The 19,757-nt window shown below is 43.7% G+C and overlaps 1 protein-coding gene across 1 annotated transcript in view; it reads left to right on the forward strand.

Annotated features, from left to right (window-relative positions):
- PAPPA (pappalysin 1) overlaps positions 1-19,757 on the forward strand; it is a 222,758-nt gene that overhangs the window by 152,377 nt on the left and 50,624 nt on the right. Inside the window, exon 14 of the mRNA XM_032797888.2 lies at positions 8,945-9,113. Within this exon, the coding sequence (XP_032653779.1) occupies positions 8,945-9,113 (169 nt within the window). The remainder of the gene's footprint in view (positions 1-8,944; positions 9,114-19,757) is intronic.

The raw sequence follows: 19,757 nt of genomic DNA on the forward strand, positions 1-19,757 counted from the left end.
AGAAGGATTGAAATCAACAGGAGCCTTTCCAGTCCCTTCAATCAGGCCCTCATGGTGGGAATGCAAATCACTGCATCACGACCATATTCCGCCCGCCCCCTCCATAAGAGTTTGAATGAGTGAATGTTATGGAGAAAGGAGTGTTAAGACAGGCATCAAAGAAGCCAAGAAATGAGCAACTGCCCAGACCTCTGGGATTTAGCTTCTATCTTCTTGCTTCATGTATTTACCCAGTCCAAGATGAACTTAGAAAGAGGAATTCTTTTAAATTAATTCTTAACTAGATCAGAACCTGCATGTAGGTTTCCCGTTCCCTTCTGCAGAGCCTGCCAGGCTGTCTTGATGTATTTCCCATTTGGGCTGTCCTCGATGGTAGAATCCAGCTGATCTCATACAAACATGCACTCTCTCTCTCTCCGGGAACTGTCTCTCTACCCCTCTTTCCCATTGGCCCAGGTCTCATTTGATGATGTCATTTTTGTTAGAAATTTGCTTCCCCAATATAAGATTTTCCTCCTTCATTTTCCTCAGATAAATACGGGATATTTTTGCCTCTCATTTTGGCTTCAGTCTGCAAGAAAGGTTCTTCCCCTTCCCCTCAAGGAGAATTATTTTGATTGGGGAGAATTGTACCCTTGGATATACAGATGCTTATAAGCTTGGGTGAGAGAATTTGAATATGGAGGTGAGAGAGAAGCGGAACATACCTCCTTTTAGAGCAGAGGTGGCCAACCTGAGCCAGAGAAGGAGCCAGAATTTACCAATGTACATTGCCAAAGAGCCACAGTAATACATCAGCGGCCTTGCATCAGCTCCCCTCTCCCCTGGCTTCCAGCGCCTCCCACCCTCTGGCAGCTCCACTGATCAGCACCTCCGCCTCCCTCCCGATCAGCTGTTTCATGGTGTGCAGGAGGCTCTGGGTGGGGAGGGGAGGAGCGAGGGCCTAGCAAGCTCAGGGAGGAGCTGGGAAGGGCTGAAGTGGGGGCAGGGCCAGTGGCAGAGCCAGGGGTTGAGCAGTGAGCACCCCCCAGCACATTGGAAAGTTGGCACCTGTACCTCCAGCCCCGGGAGTCGGTGCCTGTACAAGGAGCCGAATATTAACGCCTGAAGAACCGCATATGGCTCCAGAGCCACAAGGTTGGCCACCCCTGATTTAGAGGTTCACACAACTTTTGTTTTGGGGGTGAATGCATCTTTCCCATTTGTCATGAGTTGGTCACCCTAATGACTGAGAATAAAAGATGCATTCCCTCTCCCTTTTAAAAGTATGTATTTAGAATGGTATTTTAAGAGACTAAGGATGTTAGGAGCACAAGTTCCATTGAAATTCATTAGGATTTGTGCTCCTAATGTCCATAGGCACTTTGGAAAATCCAACCATAATTTATAAGGCATCTATGGAGTGTTTATAAAATGGCATTCCTTATTTTTCCACTGATTTTCTTTTTCCAGTGCAGCTGACAGTGGGACTTTTCAGCAGCGGTACACACCACTGCTGGTGGCATACTGCCAAAAGGAGGCATACAGTTGTCGCATGACACCCTCAGAGCCAATGTCATGGGCCTGATTCTCCTCTCAGGCTAATTCTACGCTTATGCAGGTCCACTGATTTCGGTGACATTAATCCTTATTTACACTAGTGCAAGAGAGATCGAAAACAGGCCCATATAAGAATTTGTTTCTGTGTCCACCCAATAGACACTATAGTTCCATGAAGATGGATGTACGGTGATTACTAGGAAAAATCAGTAGTTGCCAGACCTGGGTTTGAGATACTGTGGTTATTTCCTTTTCATGGTGCAGGGAATGAATGTGATGTCTTGCTTGCCCACTGTTCTTAAGTGCTGACATTTTCATGGCAACCTCTGTATGCCTTGCTCACAAGAAGAGCTGGGAATTTCCTTCACTTTGTCATGGATTTGTTACTCTAATGGAAACTGCGGCTTCACAGCTTAGGCAGACACCTTGGTCCAACTGCTGGAATTCCTGGTTTCCCAACAGCATTTCAGCTTTACAGTTCTCCACTGATTCCTTGTTTATAATGAAGTTTCCCCTTTGTGGGAGAGCCAAAGATATCTTGTTTTATGTGGTTCTCTGGTACAGGTACTGCATGTTTTCTTGTTATATAACTATGTCACCACTGTGTGTATTTTATAGTTTGAAGAAAGTACATTTGCTTTTCCCAGTTTCATTGAACCTTGTTTTATTACTATCAACCTCACTGGAGCAGCCAAGAACCAGCCTATGCAGGGTGGGCTGTGTTTTTTACCCCTTCGAGTTATGTCTATGTAATGATACACACATACATATAAATCTCTGCCTGTATACACATATGCACACTTAACAATTCTTTATGTCATGGACAGTGCTGTAGGCAAAATAAACTCAAATAAAATCATCTCCAAACTGCTTCTCAGCTCCCCGAGTGCAATAATCGGGATCTGAATAACAGACCCACAGTTTGTTTAAACATGGTTTGGAAACCATGCACCCTCAGCTCCTTCCACAGAAGTGCATGACCTGGCATACCTGAGCCAGCATAAACCATTCCTCAACAACATGCAATCCCCGCCCCTCACCCCTGCCCTAAAAAAAATACCTTCCATCTGAGAATTCTCTCTTCGGTGAGCCAATACAACCCTCTCAGAAAGGTGGCCTCTCTCTCCTTTCAAGCATTCGCTCAAGTCTCTCCTGCTCTCTTTTTCTCCAAGATGAAATTACTAAGGAGACAATCATCTGCAAAAGCATAAAAAAAACCCGAGCACCTTTCTGTAGTCCCTCCTGTTATTTTCTTAAAGAGAAAACAAAAAAGAGTGCCCTCCCTCCCCCCCGATCTCAGACTTATTGTTGTTTAAGGCTCCTTTTCTTAACTCATTCTGCTATAGTTTCCACCTCCTCTGCTTTCTGTCATTCTACGCAATTGCAGTCAACCTGTTTCTGGTGAAATTACTCAATTTCTCAGAGAGCTGTTAATCATAGAAGTCTTGGCCTGTGACTTGTGTTATAATTCAATGGAGTTTTAACCTTCGCCCTGTTTTGGTAATTGGCAAACAGAATCATTTGGCTTTTATTAAGCTAGAATGTGGTGCATTTTTTCTCTCTTCAACACATTTTCACAGGGAAGAACTGCAAGGCATTCAATTGTTAACACACACCTCCCAAACACTGCTTAGCTGCCGTGAGGGCTTAGAGGTGTTTTGAATGCTTGAGCATTTTGAGGTCTTCATTTCAGCAGAGGTCTCACTGGACATGATATTTCACAGAGCAGGAGAACCAGGTGGAAAAACTTTCATGAAGACCTGGTAATGGAACCCAGGGGTCCTGACACCTGCCCCACCCTGCTCTAACCACTGTGAACTACTCCCCTTCCAAAGTGGGGAATGGAACCTAGGAGTCTGGATAACCAGTCAATGGCCATCAATGGTAGGCTATGCCTCTCCTTCCCTTCAGTTCACTCAGTTTTAGACCCAAACTTTTTAGAAAGCTCTGAAGTGTTCAGGTATTTGTCTTTCTCTCTCTCTCTCTCTCATGCACACAAACCCCTCTACCTCTACCTGTTTTGTTTCTGCACTCCACTCCTATCAATATATACACACAATTCCCACTGATGTCCCTCTAGGAACTGGGCTGAGTTCAGTTTCACCCAGGTCATTGAATGAATACTCAACAGCTGGTAACTATTTCTGATCACTATCATGGATAGAATTTGAAGCAGAGAGCCATTCCAAATCCCCTGGTCCATCCAATCCCCTCTGTCCAATGAATTCTGATATTTGCCTTATACATATTCAGAACTTCTGCTTCAGAACAAAGAAAGCGACAAGATGTTAGCAGAAAGCTGGAGAAAAGAAACTAAAATGACAACAAGATTTTCAAATCTTTCTTTGGTTGAACTTTTTAACTGCAACCAGCAGTGTAACTGGAAGCAGCCTCATGCATCCGCTTTCTAAAGCATTCACCGAAACCTATTTTGTTTTGAGTAAAGAGACAGAGTCTGTTTTTTCTCGATTGACAAATGCGCTCCAGACAGACCAGAAGAAATGTCCATCTCTGCTTTTTTGTGTCCACCTCAGTGAGACCTGGTGATGATGAGAACATTAGAAACATGGGTAGAGGATGTGTGTGTCTGTGTGTATGTTATGTGCATTGTTATAGAATCAGTGTAGACAGAAATGTTTAAGATCTAAGTCCCAAATCTATCCTCAACTGCACAAGTACTTACATCTATGTAAAATGAGGTCAGAATTGGTCCTCTATTGTATGGCAGGGTGTATTTGTGGGTCTTTGTGCTTGCCTATACAAGTGTATTTGGCAGAGCGATCACTAAGGAAATTACTTAAATAATGAGGGTGCGCAGTGTTAGGATGAGTTCTTGGACAAAAAAGTGTTTGACCTCAGGGTTGGGAATAGATATTTGGCTGCTGTATGCTTTACAAAGCAGGAGGTGTTGTTTTGTTTTTATACAAGGAAGGAAGAGTTCCTCTTAATTGTCATAATTTCGTACAAACACATCACCATACAGATGTTTCCAGGATTGTGTTACCGGGGCCCCCATTCAGCAGATCACTTAACTACATGCTTAAGTCCCATTGGTGTCATATACTTCCAGTGGGACTTAAGCACATGCTTGAAGATAAGCTCATGTTTAAGTGCCTTGCTGAATCAGGGCCAATATTAGCAGAGGGGAGTTGGAGCTAAAGTTTTGAGCATATCTAGATTAGAGATGGGTGAAATGGTTCAGATAAAATAAATAAGATAAAAAATAAAATAAAAACTAACTCAGAACTTTAGCACAGATATGAACCGAACTCACATTTTCTGTGAAGCTCAAAATACTTTGGTTAAATATATACTTTAACAAAGTCACGTGTCTCTTCTCCTCCTGGTTTCAATTGGTGCCACACTGTGAGATAGGCTGTTGGTGCAGTATTAGTTCCAACATGGCTGAAACCAAAAGATACTAGAAATCTTATAAAATCTCGTATTTCTCAAGTTCTCTAGTCTGCAAAAGACATGGATGAGTTTGGAGGAGCACATAGTTCCCCTTCCCCGCATACTTTTCCAAATTTTCCTGATTTGTCCAGAAATGTTAAAAGCCAACATCACAGATTTGAGTGTCAGAGCTTAGAGAGCTTTGGAGACAAGGTACTTGAAAAGATGCAGATAGTAATACAACCGTCCTTATGTTTCCAAACCAGTGGTATCTTCAGAGAGATGAGTCAGCAGAAATTAAGCTATGCAAAATGTTAATAGTGAGGAACAGTTTAGGTTGGACATTAGGAAAAACTTTTTCACTAGGAGGATGATGAAGCACTGGAATGGGTTCCCTATGGAGGTGGTGGAATCTCCTTCCTTAGAGGTTGTTAAGGCCTGGCTTGACAAAGCCCTGGCTGGGATGATTTAGTTGGGGATTGGTCCGGCTTTGAGCAGGGGGTTGGACTAGATACCTCCTGAGGTCCCTTCCAATCCTGATATTCTATGAAGATCAAAACAAAGTGGTCCCTAATTTTGGGTGCCCTGATTTTTAGGTGCACAGCTTTAAATGCACAGGGCGTGAGTTTGGGAGTTTAGTGGGGGTTTTGGACTCCAGCTGGTGCTGCAGGTGCGGAGCATCTCTGAAAATCACACTGAAGCTGTCTCAAGTTGGGCTTCCAAATGTAGACCACTGTTGCAAATACTGAATCATACCTTCTCTGTACCTTGGCTTCCCTGTCTGTAACATACCCTTCTTTGAAATCTGCTTAGCGAGCCTCACATGAACAGTGCAAAGTTTCATTGTCATTAATTGAAAAATTATTGTCCACATTTAAGAAGGTGGATTAAGGTAGATTTGTCGCTGTTTTCACTCCTTAGGAATATATGGTTTCTTGAACATGTCCTGTTTTCCCATTCCTACATGGTAGTACCTGAGAAAGGAATGGTGCAGCCCACCATTTTGTGCTTATGGGCATGATGAGTTCTGTCTGGATGTTTTTCTTGTGGACATTTGTTTAGCTTATTAATTCTGCACTTGCAGCACTCGGGTCAGGATGATGACTCCAAAATTCATTGGGATTTACAGCTGACAGTAGCTGATACCAAACTGGAACTAGCAGCAAGAGAACCAAAAGTATTTAAATTGGAAACTTTTAGTAGTGGTAGTTGTTGTTTTACAAAAAGTGAATGGTCCTATTGTTTTTTTTTTTTATGAAGTCATTCTTATAGAGTTACATGCCGAGAAAGCTGCTTGGATGAGCCTGCTAATCAAAACATAATCTGGAGCCTCAAGGGATTGCTAAAAATGTTCCCCAGCCATTTGCTAAGACGTTAAGGGGACTTGTAAGCAGAAAGAGGAACATCACAAGAAGTATTACTTAATGCTTTTGCCTCTGGTATTTCAGTTCTGCATGACTATCAATGGTCATCTGGGGGCCAGATTCTTGTTCTCACATCCACTGATGTAAATCATGGCTAGCTCTGTTGACTTCAGTGGAGTTACTCCAGATTTGTACTGGTGTAAGGACAACAGAATTTGGCCCTAATTTTTCTCATGTTTGTTCCTTCCTATGATATCCTTAAATTCAGGGTAGCATCAATATGCTGTACATTGGGGTACATCAGATATTTACTGAAAAAGATCTATTATTTTATTTATTTTTATCTGACATTTGTGCAAAAGGATTTAATTCTTCCTGCAAGATTTACAAAGTTCACAACAAGTATTTTTGAGAACAGATTTCTCTTTATTCAATATGTTGAATTATCAATGAAGTTCACTTTGTTCCTCGACAACACAACTTACTTCTCAGTGAAGCACCAAGGCAGAAGAAATTCACATACAAAATATCACTGTCCAAAAACAGAGGAAAACAAAATAACAATTAGCCTCAATGCACAGGTGTAGTTGGAACGTATAGTGTAGTGATTGGACAAGACATCATATTCAATATCTGTTCCCTTTTAGTAGCCAGATTCGACAGACCTTATGAATGTTAAGTGGAACCCTCTTCAATAATTAGTTCCACTCATGTCAACAAGATTACTTGCAAAGTAAGATGCTGCTCAATTTTAAGTAACGGTGGCTGCCTCTAGGACTAGTTGAGTACCAGAGATTTCAGTTGGACAGCTTATGGAGTAAAATACTATTCGTTGTGAGTTTGGTCCTAAGTGGGAATTGTGGAGGCATCTTTCAGATGCTGCACCTTACTCAGGCTGGGCAGCATCACCCTAGAAGAAAGGGATGGGAGTTGGGCCCATGGAGTCCGTCTGCATGCAGAGGATAGAAGCAGCCAAACTCATTCCAGTGAAGGGCTTCCAAGAGGCAAGGAATGGTTGAATTCCAAGAGTAGGTTACTTCCCAGGTGTGGTTATTTCCTAGTTGGAAGAGAAATGATTTGATACAGGGACAGAACACTGTGTCCAAGGCTGATTTGCGACTCAGTATGTCCCAAGTTCTAAACCTGGCTCCACCTCTGACTCACTGTGTGGCTTTGGGCAAGTCATTTCTCCTTTCTGTATCTCCTTCCCCAACTCTGAAATGGGATTAATTGCCCTGACTCAGCTTCCTCACAAAGATATCATGAGGTAGTTACTTAGTGCAGTGGTTCTCAACCAGCAGTCAGGGTCCCTGGGGCAAGTTTCAGGGGGGGCCGCCAGGCAGGGCCAGCATTAGACTCACTGGGGCCCAGGATAGAAAGCTGAACCCCCATCACATGGGGCTGAAGCCCAGAGACCTGAGCCACATCACCTGGGGCTGAAGCAAAGCCTGAGCAATGTAGCTTCACCGACATGGGACCCCAGGCAGTTGCCCTGGTTGCTACCCCCTTTTAGATGCAGAAAACCAGTTATTGTGGCACAAATGGGCCGTGGCATTTTTATAGTATGTTGTGGGTGGAGGGGGTCGAAAAGATAAAGGCTGAAAACCTCAGACTTAGTGTCCATACAACATTTTGGCCATGTAACAATATCATGTAAATCATTGTTTCTCAACCCGGGAGCCGCTTCAAGCCAAATCAGCCCCCAGCTGTAGCCCATGTGACATCCTCAGGGCCATACAGGTAGTATATCTACTGTGTGGATGCGGCCCACACAACACAGAGAGAGCTGCATATGCAGCCCACAATAGTAAATAGAGAACCACTGGGTAAATGCTAGGTTCCTGAGCTGGATAAGTTTTCAGTAGTTGTTATGTCTGGGTTATCATAGACTGAAAGACTTTGCTGCACACAATCTTCTATGTGTCATTTAAAAACAATCATTATTTTGCAAATTGTTTTAAATATTAATATCACTTCCTGTGAGGAAACAGAGAGGTTCCATCTGTTCAAACGCTTTGTGGACAGGAAGGCAGCAACTGGAGTGACCTGAAAAGACAGCATAGTACTGAGCTTGTTCTAACTGATAAGAGCTTATCGCTAGCTACATACCTGGAGTTGTGTTCTTTGTGACCTGAGTATATTAGTCTCAATCCAGTTCCCCCAAAACAGGTATCGGCATCACAAAAACACTGGCATTATAGGTATTGTAATTTCAGCAGTGACCAAAGATTGGATGGTGCCTGGAGACTGAACAATGTCCCTAAACCTTGAAGATGGTTCTTCTGTGGTAAGATTTGGTGGAGCGCTGAAGGGAAGCCTGAGATGCTGCAGTGCACACCGTTCATGTTCTGTGTATCCTGTACAAAAAGCAAATGTCATTCTCAAGCATTGACAACCTGGCCCTTTGCACCAGCATTGCACATTCACATGCACAAGATCTGTAATGTGCTGCAGGTGTCATTGCCAGCATGCTCCCATTCAGCAGGAAGTGCGATAATGGTGCCTACTATTCCCAGATAATTTTTGCAGAACTAGTTCAGTAGGCAAGCTGGTCACTTGTACGTGCTGCCCTACCAATGAAGCATTTGTCAGTCTAGCATTGTCCTGCAAAAATGAACTAAAGGGGCCATTTCTTGTTTCCTTACTAGCTGTGTCCACTACTCCTGCGAAGCCACTGACTGTCAGGAGCTGCAGATTGAGAATGCTGTGCTGAACTGCACCAGTGAGGAGCTCTACAACGGTGCCCAGTGCAGTGTGAGTTGCAAGACGGGCTACATTCTGCAAGTACTGCAAGACGATGATCTCATCAAGAGCCAGGTGTGTTGGGGGGGACTCCAAAAGGAGAGATGGGTAAATAAGTCTGCATAGAATAGGAACTGACTCACACTTTCATCTAAATTTCAAAATCTTTTTCAAACATGCCTCTGCACTTCCTAGTCCTTCCAGGCTCACCAGCAGAAATGCTGGAACACCATAAAAAAGCCCATTCTCATGGTACAATTCCTGGTCCGAGCCAGGAGTAGGACATACCAGGATTGTCACAAGAAAGCCTGTCTTTGAGTGATTTCCAAGTCACTTTTACAGACTCAGAAAGTTGGAATAGGTTCACAGGAGGTTCTTAAATTGAGAGAGTTTATCAGAATAGAAACTTTGGGTGACCGGATGTCCCGATTTTATAGGGACAGTCCCGATTTTTGGGTCTTTTTCTTATATAGGCTCCTATTACCCCCCACTCCGGTCTCGATTTTTCACGCTTTCTTTCTGGTCATCCTATAGAAACTCCAAAGCTTTGGAGGTTCCTTCATCATCAGACAGATGATAAAAAGTTGGGTCTTATTGTAAAAAGCCTTTCATGAGAGTATTTCCAACCACCTTACAAACAATTTAGTTGCCCCTCATAAAATGCAAGAGAGAGTGGGTGAGTATTACTACCTTCCTTTGCAGTTGGAGAAATTGAGGCATAGAAAGGCCAAATGGCTCACACAAGATCACACAGGTAGTCATTGTCAGGGCTGAAAATAGAATCCAGGTATCCTCATCCACAGATCTATACTTGAGCTAGTAGCGTACACTCCTTCCCAAGAGCCAAACAGCTATAGCAAGATTAACTAGATCTATAGCTTCTATATGTCTTCTTGTTTGAGAAAGGGGCCATTTTACTCTATAGAAACATGTTCTAATGATGGGTGAACTTCAAATGTTTCTGAAATGTGGATAAAGACCTAAATGTTTAGATGGTTATTCTGACCTTATCTGATCTTATTAGGTCTGCAAAACTGAACTGTGAATCTCACAAGCACGAGCTTTCTGGTGAGATTTCTGGTGTTTTCTCTTTTGTCTTGGCCTGATAACGTCACAGGCCGTGCCTCTTTTGCAGCATTTCATTCCGTCTGCTTCCAGCCAGAACCTGACAGTGCAGAGATGCACAAACATGAACTACAGGGGGGAAAATGTATCCAGGTTTTTCAGATTAAAAAAAAAAGGGGGGGGGAGAGAGGTTTCAGATCGTGATAAGCCTCCAGTCCCAGAAGTGCACGTGTTGGCAGAGAGGGCAAGGGACGGGGAAAACTGTTCATTTGTTTTCCGGCTTAAACAGAACCAAAAAGTGGAGGCAACACCACTTAGGAAATTTTACATTAATTTTGTTCTGGAAATATTTATACTTAGTTCCTGGAAATCCTGGTGTGTGTTGATAGCATGGCAGAGTGTTCATGTATGTCACAGGAAGCGTGGAGTGTGTGCGAATACCTTTTAGCAGAAACCCTGGAGAATCCTCCTTGGAATCCTTTTTCCCACTCCCACCCCCAAATACCTGACACTTGCTACAATCTGGTACATTCCAAAGCCAAACTATTTGCTCTTCAGAAGGATTTTTGTGAGTGCCAGGCATAAGTCATCCCCAGGCAGGGATGATTTTTCAGTGCCCGGAGAGGGGGCTGAACTTCATCAGAGCTGTGAAAATCATTCCAGCTTTCCCTGCAGTTTGTGAGGAGAGAGTGAATGTGGGGGCAGGGAAGTTGTCCCATGACTCCCACATTCAGAACGTCTCTAGACTCATGGTAAAGTTGGGGGCAAAGCTTTAGAGTTTTCCTCTCCTCCCCTCCCCATACACACACACACTGGTTCCTTCTTCTCAGGTCTGTTTACGTAAAACCAGTTGGGTCCTGCCTGCAAGACCAACAGTGCTTTAGTTACGGTGTTCCACATGGGCACTTTTTTCTGTGGTAGGGGCAGCAAGCGTGTGTTGCGGGGGATATAAAGGAAAACAGCCACACTCAGCAGCTTGTCTGTATTTGTAAAATACTGTGCTCTTCATAAGATCAAGGAGGGGGAGACAAAGTGGAGGGGAATGAGTCAGCCCTTTCAACTCAATTACAAAACAAATACAGGACCCCATGAGCTGGGCCTCTTCCATCGGAATTGGCATCAGCACCAGAACCCTAGCTCCAGCTGAGCATTTTTGCAGACTAGAAAACAAAGTCTCAAACAAGCCTCAATGACTGACTAGGGAAATAGTTGGACTAGATCTTTGCATTGAGAACACAGGAATCCACAAAGTAAATAAAACAACTAAAATTGTTTCACCAACACCATATCGCTTAAATGGGAAAAGTCCCTAATGGGGAAGATTGAAGCCAATTATTACTGTATGGTTTTGATCAGAGAACCCTGGTTTTAAAGTGTGTTTCCCCCCTTCCCCTCCCCCCGAGCATTCAGCACTTGATCTGATTCATATGACACAACTTGAGATGTTAATTCCACTAGCCAAGGAGATTCACTATCTGCCACAATGCTCTTATCCGAACCCTGATCCATCCCACACTTTGCTCTCAACAATCCTCTCCCAAAGACCCCCCCCCTCAAAACCCCCCCCCACCCTAGACCAAAGGTTCTCTGCCTTTGTTATATTCTGTGCATTCATTGTAGTATGTATGTGGGCTTTGAGGCCTCAGTTCAGCAGAGTTAAGCATGTGCTTAAGTTCACCCCTCTTCAGCAAAGCACTTAAGCACATGCTTAAAGTTATGCATGTGCTTAGGAGATCTCACCATGCTTTGCACAGGGGTTCTTTATTTCATTGCAGTCAGGTGCTTCAGGCTGGAATGTGGGTTATTTTCATGCAAGAAATAAAATCTCTGAGAAATCCTGGAATTTAATTATCATGGTTTTGATTCCTTTTATTTATTTTTTTCCTTCCTCAATTGCTTCCCAACTTCCAGTTTCTCTTCTGATGACAGTAGTTGAGAAGTAAAATGGGGTATATGGATTGTTGACTATCAATAACCAATGGCCTTTTTTTGCCCTGGATGGAACCTCTGTATTTGCACAGTGGTTTTTTTGCAGAACTGGAAACATGCTCCTCGTGTTCAGCTGAAGGAAACTGGAGAAAGGGAGAAGGAAAGCAGTTTTGCACAAGCTGGTATTCCATAATGTTGGCTAGGGAAGGAAATCAGGCATCTGAAAGAGAGTTGTGAAGATCTATAGCCTTCTTGATGGGAGACACAGTGAGGACTGCCATGCTGATGAAAATGATTGATGATTATACCCTGATTTCAGCTCCAGAGCTGAATTTCTCATAGATATTTTAAGGTGAGGGTTTTTTAGGGACTGAACAGAGAGAATTCTGGGGCAGATTTAAAAAAAAAAAAGATTTAGGAACCCAGGTACCATTGAAAGTCAATCTCTATCATCCCTTAGGCACTTCTAAAAAATCTCCATCTCAGTGGCTAAAAACTGTTCAGCTTTTGGGTCTGGGTTAAGTCTCGGTCCTTACCCATCCCTGGCACATGAAGATAAGAATGTAAGAATGGCCCTACTGGATCAGGCCAAAGGTCCATCTAGCCAGTATCCTGTCTTCCAACAGTGGCCAGTGCCAGGTGCCCCAGAGATATTGAACACAACAGGTAATCATCAAGTGATCCATCCTTCTGGCAAACAGAGGCCAGGGACACCATTCCTGCCCATTCTGGCTAATAGCCATTGATGGACCTATCCTCCATGAATTTAGTTCTTTTTTGAACCCTGTTATGGTCTTGGCCTTAACAACATCCTCTGGCAAGGAGTTCCACAGGTTAACTGTGCATTGTGTGATGAAATACTTCCTTTTGTTTGTTTTAAATCTACTGCCTATTCATTTCATTTGTTGAGCCATAGTTCTTGTGTTACAAGAAGGAGTAAACAACACTTCCTTATTTACTTTCTCCATACCAGTCATGGTTTTATAGACCTTAATCATATCCCCACTTAGTCGTCTCTTTTCCAAGTTGAAAAGTCCCAGTCTTATTAATCTTTCCTCATACGGATGCCATTCCAGACCCCTAATAATTTTTGTTGCCCTTTTCTGAATCATTTCCATTCAATCAGTGCTCTGTTGAGGAGGGGGCATCTAAGGGCAAGCTGCGTGAGGTGACAGAACCCTGAATACAGTGAAGCCATATTCAGTAAGCAGAGGTGTAGCAGTGCAATGGCTATTTACTGTATCTGTCTCTCAACCTCATTTAACCATATCGATGACAAAAGAAGCTCTGTGTGCTGATGGGGGCTAAATTCTCAATGCACCTTTTCCCATATAGGGCCGTTTTCAATTACCTATTACATCCATTTCTTCCTCTAGCCATATTTCATTTGGTCCCATCTTCATCTTTCTTGTTCTTCTTTTCCTCCCTCCTCTCTTCTTCTTTCATTACCTTTCTCCTCTTCCCCCATCCCCTTTTTGTCCTTCTTTCCCTAAAAGCCCCAGTCGCCTGGTTATTTCTTGTCATCTCTCCTTCTGGATGCCACTACTGCTCCTGCTGCTGTGGTTGCAAGGTATTACTTAAAACCCAGCAGCTCCTTAGTGTTGTGCAAAGGCATCATCAATCATGCCAGGCAAAGAAAGCACCGTTCATGTGGGTTCAATTAGCGGCACAGTAAGTGGGCAGCAGTGGAAGAGTACTTAGAGGAGAGCACACAGCTGTTCATTTTTAAGGAGAGGAAACTTCACATGTGAAGCGTCTCTCGAAGAAGGAGCAGACAGGTCTCGGGCAGAGGGAAGGGGACGTGGATTCTCACAAGCTGTCAGAAGTCCCAGGAAACCACTTTTATGATACTGGAGGAGTTTTAGTTCCTTTAATCTGCACCAGACACTGGGTAACTGTATTTCTTTTTTTTTCAGTCTCTTCCTGTGTAAGGCTTGTTTTGGAAGGCAGAGGAGTGAGGGAAGCAGGTGCTGGGGATGCCAGTCAGAGCAACACAAAGTGCCCAAAGTGACAGCTAATAAACCACAAGCTAAAGCCAAGTGTTGCACAGGTGCTGCCTGGGGCTGTGTGGACTTGACAGGTCTCACCAGCTAAGCAGGCTTGTACCTGGTCAGTACTTTAATGGGAGAACTGCAAGGGAAATCATGGGTGCTTCTGGCTATGATGCAGCTGATGATTCAGGGGGTGGTTCTGCTCCCTCTGAGGCAGCACTGATTAATGACTCACTGTGGAATTGAGGAATGCTCCGCTGCTGGATCTGCCATCTTTTGGATGAGGTCCTGGCCACCTGTGGCCTTCACAGAGCCTTTAGCACATTTTGCAAAAAGAGGGCTGTGAATGCTGGCTCTCTGGATACATTTACTCTAACTCTGGCAATCTAAATTCCCTCTGCACATTGAAAGGAATAAGTTTAGCTTTCACTTTCCTTTCCTGAAAGCCATGCCTGTAATGTTCTGCCACAAAGGTATGTGCGTTTCAGTATTCATTAAAGTAACAAAAGTAGATGCTTTAAAGAGTACAGTATCAATGACCTTGAAAACCAAGAGTCCCCACCATACAATTTAGGGAACAAATTGCTTGAGAAGCCAATGATCGCACACTCTAATATGTTATTTCTTCTACAATGGAACCATCTTTTGATTATGATGTGCACTGGCTGAAGGGTTTGAAGTATTCTAGCAATTCTTCTTATCCTGAAGAAGATGATCCTACAGGTCTGGGAAAGTTCCACTGGAGGGAAGCCTAGGGCCAAATTCAACAAGAGACTGAATTTTCCTGTTCCACAGCAGAGAATGATCATGCCATATCAGGATCAGGGCAGAGGCAGCAATACGTGCAGAACAAGTGCACTGCTGGCAAGTGGCGTCTTCTAAGCGACAGGGCAATAACCCATTCACTTACCATTTCGCACAAGCTGCAGCTGGTTGCCCCTATACTAATATACAACACAACTACTGCTGAAGCCCTTCAGGAATTGCTAGCTAGAGCAGTGCACACTTGACTACTTCTTGAGTGGGCCTGCATAAATGTATAACACCTGGGTTCAAGTTTCTATATTATTTCCCTGTTTGTGGGAGCAGTTCAGGGTGTTTGGAAAATGTTTTTAACACTCTTGACTGGTCTGGGGCCTGATTAATGAAAAGATTCTTTAAATACAGTAAGAGCCAAGAGAAAGATAAAGGAAAGTGTAGATCCTCTGCTTAGCGGGGAAGAGAGCTAATCACAGAAGACATCAAGAAGGCTGAGGTGTTTAATGCTCATTTGGCTTCAGTCTTCACTAAAAATGGTAATGGTCACCAAATACTCAGCAGAATTAATATTAACAACAAGGGGGAAGGAACACCAGCCAAAGTAGGAAAGAACGGGTTAACGAATGTTTGGGTAATACTTAAGGGACTAGCGGAAGCAATCACGGAACTGTTAGTGATTATCTTTGAGAACTTCTGGAGGATGACTGAGGTCCCAGAGGGCTGGAAAAGGGTAAACATACATAGTATCTATCTTTCAAATGGGGAACAAAGAGGACCTGGGGAATTACAGACCATTCAGCCTAACTTCAATACCTGGAAAGATACTGGAAGAAATTGCTGGACAATCAGTTTGTAAGCACCTAGAGAGTAATAGGGTTATAAGGAATAGCCAGCATAAATCTGAAGAACAAATCAAGCCAAACCAACCTAATTCTCTTCTTTGATAGGTTTACTGGCCTAGTAAATGTGGGGAACCAGTAGATGTGATATACCTTGATTATAGTAAGGCTTTTGACACAGTCTCACATGACATTCTCATAAGTGAACTAGGGAAATGTGATGTAGATGAAATTACTCTGAGGTGGGTGCACAATTAGTTGATATACCGTACTCCAAGAATAGTTATAAATGATTCACTGTCAAATTGGGAGAGTGTTTCAAGTGGAGTCCCGGAGGAGTCAGTGCTGGGTCCGGTACTATTCAATATTTTTGTTCATGACTTGGATAATGAAGTAGAGAGCATGCTTCTAAAATTTGTGGATGACACCAAGCTGGGAGGGGTTGAAAGCACTTGGAGGACAGGACTGGAATTCAGAACAACCTTGACAAATTGGAGAATTGGTCTGAAAATCAACAAAATGAAATTGAACAAAGACAGTCACAAAGTACTACACTTATAAAAATCAAATGCACAACTACAAAATGGGGGATAAATGGCAAGGTGGTCAGATTGCTGAAAAGGATCTGAGGGTTATAGTGTATCACAAACTGAATAAGACTCAACAATGTGATGCAGTTGTGGAAGAAAAGGCTAATATTCTGGAGGATTGTCATGGGTTACACTACTCATCATTGGGGTGCCTCCTTGTGGCTGTGTCTGGGGAATAGCACTGCCCAGTCTGATGCCCCCTTCTATGTCCTGCTCATGCTACAGCTCTTTTCATGTTCCAGGAGTTGCAGTGCTTCCTCCTTGTGAGGCAGGATACTCCCTCTTCATGGCTAGGCCCTCCAGCTAGATCACTGTGTTTTCCCTCTTCCAGAGAGTCACAGTCTCACTGGACTGGCTGATCAGGTATCCTACCCAGCAGTCCTCCAATCCAAGGCAATGAAACTTCCCCAAGGCTGATAAGAGAACCCGGGCCCATCCACTACTCCAGCTTCCATCTTAGGAATCCTTGAATCAGCAACAAATGTCTGTACCGTCCCAAATCTTTTCCTACTCCACCCCATCAGTTTTCTGCTCCACAACCCTTCTGGGTAACCTATCCTTCAGGGCCAGGATCCCAGGGCTTCTGTCTCTTCCTTTCCCTCTGTAAGCCCAGTGAGTGACTGCAGGCTTCCGCTCTACAGCCCCCTGTCTGTTGCGTACTTCCTGGCTTTATATTAGCCCCACCTGCTCCCTGCTCAGCTAGACTCCATCCTTATCAAGCCTAAGTCTCCCTAAGGTGTGGCCTGTTGGGTTACTTAACCCCCTGTGAGCCACATTAATACTTTTCAGGCCTGTCATGTGTAAGCTACACTACATAATTGTCCTGCTCTACTGGACACTAGTGAGGCCTCAGCTTGAGTCCTGTGTCCAGTTCTGGGTGCCACATTTTAGGAAAGATGAGGATGAATTGGAGCGAGTCCAGAGGAGAGCAACAAAAATGATGGAAGGCTTAGAACATGTGACCTCTGAGGAAAGGGGAAAAAATGGGAATGTTTAGTCTTAAGGAAAGAAGATCGAGCGGGGACCTGATAACAGTCTTCCAGTATGTTAAGGGCTGTTTTAAAGTGGACAGTGATCAGTTGTTCTCTGTGTCCTCTGAAACTAGGACAAGAAGTTAATCTGCAGCAAAGGAGATTTAGGTTAGATATTAGGAAAAACTTTCTAACTATCAGGGGGATTAAGCTGTGGAATAGGCTTCCCAGGAAGGTTGTGGAATCCCCATCATCGGAGGTTTTTAAGAACAGGTTGGAAAAACACCTGTCAGGGATAGTCTAGGCTTTCTTGGTCCTGCCACAGTACAGGGGCCAGGACTTGATAACCTCTCGAGGTTCTTTCTAGCCCTTCATGTCTATGATTCTATTGGAGAGGCTGTCTCTTCCTCTATATCCTCTCCCAGAAGCAAAGGTCAGCTGGGAAGTTCTTGAAGTTGGTTACTAAATTAGAACACCCCATACCCAGCAGCTGGGATTCCTGAGCTGACCTCTCACTCCTTTGGGATTCGTTTCTGTGTGACTTCTATCAGAGCCTGAGTCTAGTGTCCTTCAGGGCACAGTGCAAGAGGCATGTATTTGATTAGGCATTTGATTAACAGTTTTTATTTTGTGTTTTAAGCTCTGAAATTCATGTGCTGAGCAGCCATGGCCATAGGTTCTATGAAAATTAGCACATAATAATAATGTTTCTTATGGGAAACAGTGGCTTCCGCTCACCATAGAGCCATGCAGCCTGGAGTGCAAAACCACATGCTGCATTGTGGTAGCAGGGAAGACTGCATGTGATGTCTCCCTGGTCTATAGAGACGAAAGGCCTGATTTACTCACTCTGACTGAAACATGGAATGGGAGCTGTAGTTACTCAACCTCTGAATCAGGCCCTGAACTCCTTCATTAACCCACGTGCTGTCCATTGAAAATAATGGAAATCTCAGTGGTTGAGAAATGCCCAATTTCTGCTTCTGCTCCAAGGACTAGATCAGAACAGGCAAGATGGGTGTGTGGGTATGTTACCTACCTGAACATTCATCTCTTCACTTTTCTTCTATGGAGTCTCACATCGTAAAACAACTTTCCTGTAGTACAGACATCTCCAAGTAACTTTCTATCTACAGTCTATAAGCAATTAAAAAGTGGTGCAGACAATTTGGAAAGCAGTGAGGATAAAGACCCTAGGAAACACATCCTCTGAAAGTGATGTCCATAATGTCACTTTGCCTTAGGCTCTCCATGGATCCCGGTATGTTACGCTCCAGATCAATAGGAATTTGTTTTGTTTTTGTTTTGTTTTTGTCAACAGTGCTTCCTATGTAAAGAAACTTGGTGACCTGGAAAAGGGGTTCTGTGGCTACTTAGGAAGTCTCCAGTCTGTGGGACTGCTTTTTCCATTCTGAATACAACCATATATCAAAGGGAGATAGGTTCAAACTTCTGTTGAAACCATTAGGGTGTTTTGGCAAAGGGGAATTCCAGGTCCCTTTGATGTGTGCTAGAAAAATTTCCCTTGCTTTTATAAACCCAGATCAATGCTTGGCATTGCAAATCTCCTGTGACTGTGCCAGCCCTGAATAAAATATCCCCTAGAGGGACAGGGCTGCTACAATTCAGGCAGATTTGTCCAGGTATCTTTTCTTTCCTGCTCTAGCTACCTCTTGCTTTTTGGTCTCTTACGTCTCTCTTCTTTCTCCTCTCCATCCCACTCTCTGTTCCCCCGGAAGGAGTCATACTCTTGGAATGGCCTTCACTGGCTTCTAACCATGCTGCTTTTCTAAAAAATTAAAATATTGGCTGTGTTATTTGTTCTGTTATCTTCACCCCATCTGTCTGTTTTCTGTAGTAAATTCATAGTTTTAGCAATGGAAGGATGGCTCCCTCACTTTCTGTCTTCTCTGCTATGTAGGGTTTCTGGATATCTGATGCGTCTCTGCGGGACATTCCTGCAAGCAACTACAGGATGGCCTTGTGGCCCAGGCACTAGGTGGCATTCAGGAGATCTGAGCTGAATTTCCAGCTTTGACACAGAAGCTCTGTACACACTTTGCCACGTGTGACCTTTCTGTGCCTCTGTTCCCCCATCTGAAAAATGGGGATAGTAATATTGCCTTGTCTCTTACTATGGGCATGTCCAGTGCCTGCCACAGTGGGGCCCTGATTCCATTTGGCATCGCTAGGTCTTGCCGTAGACAAGTACATAATAATTGCTGGAGTTCATGGATGACAGTGTTATTAGAGTAACTGTGAGCATCTCCAGGAAATGGAACACAACGTGCAGGACCTTGGGTGCCAGAGCACCTTACAGCTTGATATGCAGCCTTGTCCTGGGTCAGGCACTGCAGCTGTTTCACTGCACATACAGCTGTGCCTAAGGAGTGGAAGTGAAGAAGAGATTCACATCCAGTGGAAACTGGAGAGTGAGTTGAAGTTGGAAAACAGGAATAACTCCGGTTCACATTCAGCTGGATACAAGGGTTAACATCCTAGTAGCAGAAAAATCACCAAAGGTTCTGTAACAATCACAGGTTATTAGAACTTCCCTTCGAAGTCCCATCAGCAA

The sequence above is a fragment of the Chelonoidis abingdonii genome, chromosome 24 (assembly GCF_003597395.2).
Source record: "Chelonoidis abingdonii isolate Lonesome George chromosome 24, CheloAbing_2.0, whole genome shotgun sequence".
NCBI lineage: Eukaryota > Metazoa > Chordata > Testudines > Testudinidae > Chelonoidis > Chelonoidis abingdonii.